General features: G+C 33.5%; 1 protein-coding gene across 2 annotated transcripts in view; it reads right to left on the bottom strand.

Annotated features, from left to right (window-relative positions):
• LOC117325558 (transcription factor AP-2-epsilon-like) overlaps positions 1-12,030 on the bottom strand; it is a 39,730-nt gene extending 27,700 nt beyond the window's left edge. The window contains exons 1-2 of one of the 2 annotated variants that reach the window (XM_033881866.1): positions 11,918-12,030; positions 9,727-9,837 (exon numbers count right to left, since the gene is read on the bottom strand). In XM_033881866.1, the coding sequence (XP_033737757.1) occupies positions 9,727-9,765 (39 nt within the window). In that variant the 5' untranslated portion in view covers positions 9,766-9,837; positions 11,918-12,030. Of the gene's footprint in view, positions 1-9,726; positions 10,025-11,917 lie in introns of those variants that run through there. The other variant, XM_033881867.1, reaches the window with a different exon arrangement.
• Between the last annotated feature and the right edge of the window lie 1,052 nt (positions 12,031-13,082).

Here is a 13,082-nt window from a genome sequence, read left to right as displayed (position 1 = left end):
TGAAATGGACGCCGTTCTATCGCTAGATTAAAATTTATTAATTACTTACGACGGAGGCAGCAACATTTCTCATTAATATTTGGCCTTCATTAAGGTAAAATCATTTCTATTAGGAATACCGTTCCAGTCGACTACGATAGTTATTATAGAACATACCAAGTGTGACGGTATCCAAAGCGTCAGTCCAGGATATAACAACTATGGTTTTATTAGTGTAATTAAGTCTTCATCGAACATGTTTATGGTGTCAAAGGGGATAAATGTGATGCTATCTCCTTAAAAATGATGATAATTATCTGGAGGAAATCTCCCTTTACACAGCGTCAAGTGAATAATCTTTTTCCGTATCCTATTCGTTGAGAGGATGGTTTCCTAAAACACAATGTAGGTCTTGCGCAAATTTATCTATTAGTACTTGTACATTTTGTATTTGTCAGGACGTCTCTTTGAGGAGAGTTAATTTTATTCAGCTAAAGTTAATTACCCAAATGATATGAATAGCTGATTATAAAGTAAACACCAGGAAATGCCAATAGTAGTTTGAAATAACTAACTACATATTTACGAACAGATGTAGCACCATTTTGTCAGAAACCGTTTCTTTGGTATGTTTTTGTCATAAAACGTTGATAACTGAAACGTTCTCGGGATGGAATATTAAAATTCCAAACGTAAGGAATGAGAGGCTATCGCACTTCCTCCTTTGTAAGGTTATACGAGTATTAGACACTAGTCATGTTAGCTTGTCAGCAATCACGTCAATATAAAATAGACGGTCTTTATTTTCATTAACATATCAACTAGGTTGCATAATAAGGTATTCAACATACTGCTTTTAAACAAGATTTTAAATATGTTTTTATAAATAGTGATTCGATGGAAAATAGGGGGAACATGCTTGTACTTTTGCAAAGCTATGTAGACTTTGGCTATTCGACCAATGCTCATGATAGCATATATTTAACAGCGATTGATCATCTGTTTGGTATGACTGATGGGCCATCGTGACAGACCAGAACTCGTACGTCAGACGGTAATACGGGTGTGTGATTCAGGGGTAAATTCTTACCCGTACAGTTGTAGTGATAGGGTGTAACACACTATAAAACCACTATACACTGTATATTGGATTACGCGCACTATCAGACGGAAGAATTAATCTAACTCATCATTTTGTATTAATGATGAATAAACCTATATATTTTGTATATATAACGACAGTACATTCACTGGCACAATTTTATATAGAAATGTATATGGAGAATTAAAAGGCAGCTAAAGTCTTAGTTCGTGAATCTGGATACTTGCACATAATTAATATTTTAATTGTTCATGTAAGCTATATGCAACAAAAGTTATAAATACAATTATAAAATATATCAAAAGTCACCATACGACGACCGTTTTCTTTCAAGGAATTTGCATGCGTTTGTTTATGCGACAAAATCGAGGATATATAGATATATTGATAAAGTTTTATATATTGAACGTAGATGTGGTGCAGTGGTACATGTATATACTTCGAGTATTTCTTTTTAGGCGATCATAATGTAATACAAATATAGTTCAAAATAAATCGAGCTAGTTTTGTTGTTATAAGGTAGGATAAAAAAAATGTATGTATATATTGAATGCTTTTCCTGCTGAAAAAGAGTAAAATCTAAGTAAATGACAGACATGCAAACGTTGACAAACAGCTGATTAAATTAGCATATTTACGACATATGTCTATCTGCTGAAGAATAAGTTAGAAAAGCACTGAAACATCACTAAGTAACGGATACAGAAAACAAACGAAAATTCGATTGAAGGAACGATTGTTTGATGAAATCAATTCTGTCTAATTAAATCATTCGTTCTTTAGAATTTAAAGACGCATAAATGCGTCAGGTTTAGTCTGATTATATACATCTACTCTAACTGGATTTTCGATATTCCTTGAGGCGTATACAAAACACCAGTCCTGTTCTATATCTTATTACATCTATACCTTGTATCGATTGCAGTTAATTTCTTGTATCTGTCGAATTAAGGCGACTCAAATGAAATTTAAGAAACCGGCTTCTTTATTACGGCAATTTATATCAACCGCTTGGTCATTTGTTATACTCGAAATCAGCAAGGCATCACCTTTAACGACAGTGTTTGTCGCGTGACAATCGCGTGAAGATGAAATATAAATCATAAGTCGTGTGTTGCTCATGATACGTTGACCATCGTTAATGGTTTGTGGCAACTCGTGTTTTTATTTTCACCGACGTTAGCTTACTTGTTCATAAGAGGGATATCATGATTACCTGGCCAGGAATATGCACCACAAATGACTCCCTGCAGTGCGGGTGGTGTACGTTGTTGTATGGGATGGCGAGATACACGACAAGTTTAATATGCAGTTAAAATAAGAGACTAGTGATAATTGCTGTAGCGATCGTGCTACTCCGGAGATCTAACACAAACATTTAATGAGTCATTTTATATCGTTCTCCGTTAGTGACTTCCTATTAGTAATATCAATCAGTCATTCTGGATTCCTCTCCACTATATAATAGAATACTCTTGAAATATCTTCACATTTATTTCCTTTGTTCCATATGCTATATCAATTGAAAGCTTTCGACTACTCTTGTTCAAACAAATACCAAACACGAAAGTGAAACAATCTTGTTGATAGCATAGTGCCCTAGATGTAATGGACTTCCAGTTGTGATTATATAGGCAACAGGTAGTACCACTTAACTGTCCAGGGAAACCTCTTAGACAGCCTATTAGATTACAATTAAAAGAAATGCTGTGCCCATTGTGAGTACAAGCGTTGTGGTTTGGTCACAATTAGAATCCAATCACAACATTCCAATATACAATGTTGAATTATGTGAATGTTTGTGGAGAAGTGGACAATTTTAAATTGGACTTTGACCTTGGTCAGGAGACATATGAAAATAATGACATCCGGTTGAAACATCAACATATTTTTATTGAAGTTTTATCTTTGATTGGATACCCATCCCAATAATATCTTAACAATCATAATATTTGTGTGTTATTTTATTTAGCTCAAAATGAAGCAGATGTGAAGTGGAGATCGACTTACACGTACTTAAAATTGTTCAATAAAATAAAGGAATGTATGGCATTTAAACTGCCCACCCGGTGTTGTAATTAAGCATATATATTTATATATACGTGGTCTTTATATTATATTATCCTTTGTTTTCCCATCCATTCTGGGAAATATGATATTTTTGCGACAAAACAAATTATTTGAATAGTTAAATACTACTGAAAGTTAATAAAAAAAAAATAGATAATATATAATTTGCGTTGAATTTTGTTTTAAAATTCCTTTAAGATGCAAGTCGGTTAGGATTAGACCATTTAGTGAGTACTCCATGCTTTCGTTTAAACCATCTTAAAACATTTCAGTAATATCATATGTCAGCGGTAGGACATAACACCTGAAAAAAATACAGCACTACGAAAAAAACTACCGAAATAAACATACGTGGCCTTTAACAGATATATGTTATTTCCACGATTTATAACGGCCGTGATATATCAGATTCACATAGCCTACATATTCTATGTTGAGTCACATTTTGGTCACTCCATTCACAGATGACCTTTGATCCAGAGGTGGACCAGATTTGGACCTCAACATTCGTCAAACGGGCGTGACAGAAATACTTTCCACTGGTCAAATGAGAATCATTTGTCTCGCAGATTTCTATACGTGCCCACCACCTACATAGACATCCATTTGTCTTCGGTGACGATTAGGAGTCTGACAATACTATGATGGCAGGTGGCAAAAACCGTACCTACATATATATGTTTGAAAACGGACATACAAAAGCCTGGATCCTAAATTTAAAATGTTCAGTATCTTCAAGGCGTAATACGTATAAATGTTTCATGAATACCGTTTCATTTGAAAAATCTGTAGACTTACAATTTTAATCTTGGAACTTTGAAATAAAACAGGATTACTTGACCATGATGAACTGAAATTCTATATTTCATTTCTGTACTCAAAAGTCTACTAATTCTATCCTGACAGTTTATAAGATTGTACATTATTTTGGCTATTCCACTGTTGGCATATGTTAAATTTGAAGTCAAAGTTATGAAATGTCACACTTACAAACCGGGACGGTGCGTATACCGAATTTTGATTCACGGATGATATACCAAACAAAACTGATAAAAGAAGCCGCAATGATATGAGCCACATTCAATGCTGAGAACCGGATTTTGCGTCTATTTTGTGATCACTCATGCATATCTCTCTGTATTTCCTTTTTGTTTTTATTACCTTAAACTGTGTCTTTTCTGCTTTTTCTGATGAGAGGACTATGCCATTTTTATGTCTTTGCTTTCTTTCTATTACTAGTGATGTTTATTTCCGATGCTGAGAGTCAGCTAGTTAAATTATTGCGATCTACATAAAAATTATGTAAAGAATTGTCACATTTCAAAATTTAAATCCAACTTCTCTTTCTCGTATCAGCATCTTAGCGTATTCCATTACATTATTTCCTGAGACACTCTTTCAGTTGGTTGATGGGAGGTCACAAACTATCTTTTAAATAACTCGATATAATAAATTATAACACTCAAAATAATTAAAGAGAGAAATTAGATGATGTTACAAAGTATGGTGAATTCTTTTATCCAATCTTGATGACACAGATGGTTTAAGGTTTAGACCGCTAGATCAGATCGTCTCGATAGAACCACACAGGACATCGCCAGAGGCTGCCGCTGCTGTTACTGCTGAGGAAATTGACATGAGGTCAAAGGTTATAGGTGAACACACGGGGCGCTGATAGGATAGTGCTGATATAGTAATTGTGACATTGCCCCGTTATGTCTGTAGTTATGGGACCATGGTACCGCTTTCCGACGCAGGAGGGACGAACCCGAGTCAACACTAGCGCGTGCTACATATGTTACCGTACACACGCCATATTGTAGTGAGCAGAATTTTTCATCCAAGTGCCAACATGTCATCAACGTATGTGCACATACGACACCGATCACAATTAACATCACATACTGTCGATTATTTACCATTGTTTGATGTAGAAGGAACTAAATTACACTATACTTTCCCGAATGTTAAAATATATTTGTCGTAACTCCGATGAAACATGCATCATTACATGACTGAAATAAGAGTGGGTCGTTTTTTTCCATGTACATCCAGTCCGGTTGTCCACTGCACAGAGCGAAAAGTTACGTTTTGGTATCTTAACATTAAAGTAAAAGTAAATAGATAAAAAAAAGGCAGTAATTAGATAGTCGATTGTCTGCTGAATTTGCATGTAAGTTTGATATTTGTTCGGAAAACATTTATTTTAACGCCAAATGTATAAGTTAGTGCTTTTTATCAAGTTTTGGTCAATTATATAAAACAAGTGGCACTGAAGTTGTTTAAATAAATCTGATAGTTACTATATACAATTTACAAGGTACAGTCAATCAAAACGGTAGTCGGTTAAATATTTGTTTAGTCACTCAAAAAGGTTACCACTCTATTTCAAACATCAACTTAATCTGTCCACAGCTATCTATCACATACTACTCCAAGTCTTTAAATGGGATAGACTTTAAAGTTATTTTTGAATTCTGGAGGCGGAGACTAACCTCCTTACATAATATTCATGTTTCCATTTGATTCAAACACTCATTTACCGACTATAAAATAGCTGCCGTAGCTCTTTCGAATGTTTCATGTTGATAAATCTTAAAATAGAAAGTGACACCACAAAGTAGCATATTCATAATAGAGCCCAATAATTCGCATATATTCGATTTCAATATTATTTCAAATTTTTGATATGTCCATAACTTATACTGATATATGGATATTTGCCATTTTAATAAGATCTTATTTGTTGTAAAATTACCTATCTATTTTGCTACCATTATTCAAAGTTTGCGTATTAAATAAGGAAACGACTTTCGATAGGAATGTTTTTTTGTTCGTTTTAAACACTAAATGAAACGTTCAAAAGAAATAAAGAATACATGCTTAAATGCAAGTGTATTTGATGAGTTTACATCGGCTATGCACGTTTGTGTTTTCCAAAATGATGAAGCGTTTAATTGGTTTGGGGACCGTGCATATTTTATTTGTGTGAAGCGGATGTTGAACAAGGCGATCAAAGACAATGCTTTCACAATCACAATACAACTGATTCAAACACGTCAACCACAGCCAAGACACTGCCTTCAAGACCTGACTACGAAACATGTTTCAGCCAATGGCTTTCAGCTATCATCTTCATGCCCAGAATATAAGTTAGAAGTTTGGTTATAACACAAACTACGATATTTCTAGTGTTTACATAAAACATCACACAGCGATAAATATAGTGTATCTACCGAGCAAAGAGATAAGCAAGTATGGTCGTTTTATTTTAATACCGTATATTTATTTATCAAACATAAATGTTTTCAAATTGAAGAGGTTTAATTCACATTTACTTCATACCTTTATTTTTCATTATTTAGTGCATGCATGTTTTCTTTTCAGGGAAAATTCTGTTTTGAAATATAAATGTCCCCGATTCTGATAATACATAGGGCATTTATTCACAGTTTACCTGCGAAACAGATTTGATTTGCTAGAGGGGACAATGCGGCACGAGGTCATAGATAAATGACGACAAGTTAGCTGGACAATAGTTCCGGCCACTTATGGAATGAAAGTGAACGCCAGATGTGAGTGTAGCTGTCACTATGGTATTTGTTAAAATGACTAGGCACACCCTGCCAGGTGGGTCTGTGTTATAATTCAATTTAACTTTTGTGAAAAAAACCCAGTTTTAATGCGTTCTATTAATTACAGCTATTGCGGTTGTTACTATTTTACTCTATTTCATCTACTGAATGTTTTTGTATAATCAGTTAATTAGGTTTGCCATGTAGTGGTAGCACAGTGACAATCCATTTTGAATAAAGGTTTTTTTTAATATAAATTTATATTTTCTAAGGTCGTTAAGAATTCATCAATGAATTACCAAAACAAATACTGACGATATTCATGCTTTTGTAGTCAGCTGTTTTAAATGATTACTTAGATGTATTTATATATATAGTAAGTGATAGTTGTTGTTGATTATTTTGTTTTTATTTTATTACTGTTTATAATCCCAGTGACCACTTACGATAATAAATAAATGGTTCATAAAAAGGCGGATTATACATCGCAAACTACATCATAAACTATCACCACCAAAAAGACATTTAACTGTCATCGCGCACTAATTAGCAAACTCGTCGCGCACTAGATAGTAAATTGTCATCGCACGCTTGATAATAAACTTTCATCGCGTATTAAATAGTTACCTGTCATCGCGCACAAATTATAAACTGTCGTCGTACAATGAATAGTAAACTGTCATCGCGCATTGAATAGTAAACTGTCATCGTACAAAACAGCATGTTTTCAAAGGACATTAAACAGTAAACTGTCATTGTACAATAGATAATAAAATGTCATTACAAAATGCTACATTTCCACGCGTCATACGCAGTCGCACACAGCTGGGGTTATTGATGTTAATATGATAAATCGTCTGCTTTTGTTTTAAGGGAAATTTTATTCACAGCTGTTCAATACAATTTTATTTAATAAATTTTGTACCTTCATATACGGCGACATACCTTGGCGGTTGTATTGACACAAAGACATGGACTTTTTCTCCAAAATTAATAAGCCATTAATTCTGGTTATATTGCATAATTGATACTATATTGTATCTACTTCATTACATGGCTAGTCCAATCAGCTGTTTCACTTAAAGTCTATCCGTGCTATATCTGTCAATTTGCGCTGCTCCTCAAACAATTTAAGCAGCGTAAAGAGATCGATGAATGGTACCATCAAATTCGTTAAATGCTTAAATTATGCAGTGATTTATTTAACTCTTTCCTGCCGTGATCATGACACAAATATTAATGTATTTATTCCGAATGAAATTAGATTAGAGCCTTATTTCGTTTTACATATTAGGAATGGGATGAGCTCGATTGACAATATCGGGTAATTTCTGTCCTTTTACAAATCCAGTTGCCTTCATAACATTTTTTGTATCATTTATTATGAATTTTAATTCTTCACCTGATATTGGACCTTATAATGGTATGCTCTCCTGTGTTTAATGGCAGATCGTAAAAATAATGAATAATGTCCTGTTTTCTACAGAAACAAATGAGTTTAACAAGAAATACTAACAGAAACATTGGATAGCAATATTTTAGACAAAATACATCAAAGGTATTGACTGTATAGAAATATAAATTGTATACAATAAGATTGTAAGATGAAAAATGGAATATCCCTAGAAGAGAAAAGAGATTGCAAGGAATGGTTTTAAATATATCTTTTTACTACATATACTTATCAAACAATTTTCTATTGCCTTATTTTCTTTTATCCTTTGAACAATTGAATATATTTATTCATCTGTTTTTAAACAAATAATATTTTATTATTCTAGATGCCGTTATTGATAAGAAAATGCCGTTATTGATAAGAAAAATAATATCCCCCCCCCCCCCCCCCCCCCCCCACCCCACTCAAACAAGAAATAAAAATGAAACGAAATAAATGAATTCATAAATATAATTTGACTCAATTTTGAATCAAAGTTAGCAAGACCCAATCACTCAAACGACTTTTCATACTGTTGCATAAACACAAAATGAAGGAAATAAAATATATTTTCATTAAGTGTTAAAAACATTCTATAGTTTTGGAGTGCTTGCTTTGTGTATTTACTTTTTATTTATATTGCCTCCTGAGATCATTCTACTGGGTTAAGCTCACTGCCGACATTTTTATGAAAACATAAATAATACCTGGCGATCTAAGATCACCCCGGGCAATTTTCAGACCAACAACTGATTGTAAATTTATGTTAAAAATTAAAATGAAAATATATACTATTAATTTAGGTTTTATTTTGAGATTATCAGAAATTATTAAAATAAATATCTATTCAACACAGTACATATTACTTACTTTGTTTTGAACAAATTCATATCCAGTCGTTTCAGTTTTATAACTTTTACAGATGTCAATTGTTGTTGAGTGACAAGTATTTGTATAGGTGCCATAGTGCTAAGCATATGACATGATACCTGCAGCATGACACATTCCCCTTCAGGTAGACACAATTAACGCACAAACACGAAACATTCGTTTTCCTTCAATAATTCATTTGTGGTGTATACATATAACGGTATTGGTCTTTCTCAGTATTTACAAAGTCTTTGTAATTTCCACAGGCAATTAAAAACGCGTCCAGGGAATTATGCAATAACAAAGATCTATCCGACTCAGGATCGTGAATAGTTGGATAATTACATTGACAAATCATGCAGAATTAAAGAAGGAACGGAAACCCAAGACACCATGCATGAGTATCCTGTCGTCATACAATTTAATTCTAACTTGAAGCAGGCCTAAAGGTGCAGTTTCGTGTTTTGATATAAAAAAAGTTTCAACTTCTTTACTTTTGCGAATATTCCCTTGAAGCAAGTGTGTAAAGAAATATTAGTAAACAAATCGTGTAAGTTGCTAATTTTGTCGGATTTGCCTTCCAGTAGTATCAGCACCTGGTGGGTAAAGTGGATGGATAGAACTCCAAAGTTTCGCCACGGGGAAAAGACGGGTACAACAAAAATGACGGGAAAGTAAGAAGAATCTTAACTTACCTGCCAGGGTGAATTCGATTCGATGGCCAGGAACGACATCACAAGCTCCTGCCTTGGGGAACTGTGGTTCTTAGACTGGCCTGGCTACCTCCTCAGGCTTATACTTTCACTCTGCAATGACCGATCAATGAAAAATCTCAAGTTTTGATTCGCCCTCCGTATGAACCAGTATAGTAGTGGGATGTTCGGATGCTTCGAGCTATCTCCTTTAACATAGATAGCAGCTTGTACCCCGGCCCCAACAATCAACGCAATAATATCCTTTTGTTCTCTTAACCTAGAGCATATATCTAAAGTCTGTTATCATCTCTAATTGAAGGTGATTCCGATTCAAATTAGTTTTTTGTCGAGTTTGACAGTGAGACTGATGATTGGTTCACAAGTTCTATGCTAACTTGTGGGTGTCGCCATTCGTGTAAGTCTATCTAAACGGTTCTGTTATGCATAATAAATCCACTACGGAACACGTGTTTAATCAAGCGTCATGCCTCCTGCTCTCGCGGTGGGATGATGGCTGGACGATATGAGCTCTCTCATTCCTATATACATCCGCTCACGAAGGACCAGAGCAATAATTTCCACCGGATTTCCAACATGGTTAGCAAAATTAATCTTTTTTTGTCTATTGAGAATTATGTGGGTACATCATTTTGGATATATGGAGTTGGCCATAAACTTGAAAGCTATATTGTGACTATTATCAATATGTATATTCTGTAAGCTGTATAGTGTTATCGTATATTTCTTATCATATTATAACATTTCGTGGAATACATATATAGATAATGGCTTAGCTATCGGACGTTACAGAAAAGAGAAAACTTACTAAGCTTTCAAATACTTAATCGAGGACACCGCTGCTTCATTATATCCAGTTTTCTACTGTCGACAAGTGTGATGGTGTAAGTGAGAGAATCGAATGAGAACACAACAATGATTTTCCGGTTTAAAAGCTTGACCAAGCTACCGCTAAACCCAATAGAAAACAAGAAAGAGTAAATACTACAAATAGATTGTGGTAAAACTGGGATGTGTAAGGGGCCATTTAACGGACGGATACATCTATTCAAACCTTCTGAATTGGTTTAATAGAAGGGGGAGTTCTATCACTCAGTTGAAGTTTGTTTTCCCCTCAAATTACAAAAAGAAAACACCAGAAATATCTCACCCTGTTTTCGACGGGAATTCGAGTCGTGATTATTATAGGTAAGCCGACACAAAACGCCATAGCTACCGTTCTCTCTTACGCGAACCTGCATGTCGTCTCATCGATAGGATACCGACAGTAAAGATTTTCGCGAGGTGATGACAAACATGTAATCAGATACCAAATTGATAATTACAAGTAATTCCTAAATTTCATTTTCCTATCAGAACTGCCATTGAAGCATGATATCGGATCAGCATCATCTGTTCTGTGTAATTGTATGTTCACATGTATCCTAACTAACCAGAAAAGGACGAAATTTAAACCTTTTTGTAGGAAAAGTCAAATTGCCGTATACTTTTCTACGATCATCATCCGACCAACACTTTTTTAATGATATAATATTTATGATGTTTCTGTATCACCACACATATAAGACGAAATAACTGTAGTGAAAATAAAGTATTCTTCAAAATTTTGATATTAAAGAAAATATATGTACAATTTGACGCAAAATTCTATTTATATGTAGAATAATGATACCTAATTATGAACAATAAACTTTTATTCGTGCAGGCGCTTTGAACAAACTAGGCCATCTGTAAATTAATTTAATGAACAAAAGTTAATGTGCTCTGAAAAACAAAAATATTAATCCATGACACGAATAATTTTTATTTAACTAACTAATATCACATTTACATCAAATTAATCAGAATTTGTATCAAACAAATTCACGCAAAATAAATAGGAGAATGACATATAAATCGAATATTTTAATATATTTTCATATCTAAGAATAATCAAATATTTCAAGCTCTACCTTTCATGTTTTACCGACTGAAAAATATCTAAAGTTAGATCAATGAAACACTTCAAAAGTTGCAGTATTTTATCCTGCACAAACAATTATGCAGTTACCAATGTCATATATAAAAGTAAACATCAAAGAAAAAGCTAGAAACAGGGAGACATGTGATCAATGCTTACACAGATACAATTCCTGATATCGCAAGAAATATGAAAGAAATGTGAAAATGTTACCTCGGGTAGAAGGACACCTTAGTTATCTCTGCCGCTTTGCTTTGCCTCTGCCGCAGGTAATGATATGGTTGGTATTGTTTTGGTGCAGCTTGTACTATGCCGAAGGGGAACGCCGTTTGTTTGTATATATATATTGTCCTGCGTCACCTCTAGTCTCATTGAAGAACCCTGCAGACAAAGTTAACATAATAATGAGACTCTATGCTGTGTCTTGTCATGGTGTTATTTGAAAAGGGGAGGGTCTATATTCATACGTCAGAGAAGTATATGACTTAGCCTTATGATGTTAGGTCATTACAGCAGTGTTTATAATGCTTCTAAGTGTTAAGGTTTTTTTGTGTGTGATCAGCCATGGTGCATTTATGAATTCTATATACATTTACGTAGTTGGCAATGGCTAATGCGTTACACGTCTTTAAACATATATATATATATATTAATATTCTTTCAAATACCACTGTATGTTTTGGAATTTTAAATCTCATTGCTAGGGTAAGTACATACTTTACGCTCTTAATGGTGTGTCATGAGAGAGGTTTATCTTTTATCTAAATAATGTTTTGTTTCACCGACGTTTCATTGTTAACTTATCAATTTATTCAAATTGTGTATTTAACAATAAACAATCCAGATGTTTAAATAATTTCATACTTATGAACAATATTTGTTAAGATGGATTACAAACTGTCCCACGGATGTGATCTTGTATGTTTACTTTATACAGAAACAATGAAATTGCCAACTTATCAAAACTTTGAAATTGTCTAAAGATGAAAAAAAAACTATGATGTTTTTTTTATGGAAAAATTCAGATGTACAGCTGGCTTTCATGACATAATTGTATTATTTTTATGTCCATGTTGCAAAAGACAATGATTAACAAAAAATAAAACATGTAAAAGCCTGGGCATCTATTAAATGAAATACATAAAAATGTTTTTAAAAAAGTTAAGACTTCACAATCATATTTGGGATTGTTATGAATTCTTACAATTTTTGTATAAATAAATTGGTTTTGTTATTGATAAGTAGGGAATTTAAAGTTTTAAATTTGTTATTTCATACATTTTCAACTTTGTTAAATATTTTACAAAGTTTCATACGCGTCACTGTACGGTTCTAATAAACTTAATTGCTGATTTTATTATATTGAGTAGATCGCTCT

This window comes from Pecten maximus, chromosome 4 (genome assembly GCF_902652985.1).
Source record: "Pecten maximus chromosome 4, xPecMax1.1, whole genome shotgun sequence".
NCBI classification, from domain to species: Eukaryota; Metazoa; Mollusca; class Bivalvia; order Pectinida; family Pectinidae; genus Pecten; species Pecten maximus.
The sequence above is the reverse complement of the archived record's forward strand: the minus strand, read 5'-3'. Positions and strand labels throughout refer to the sequence as shown.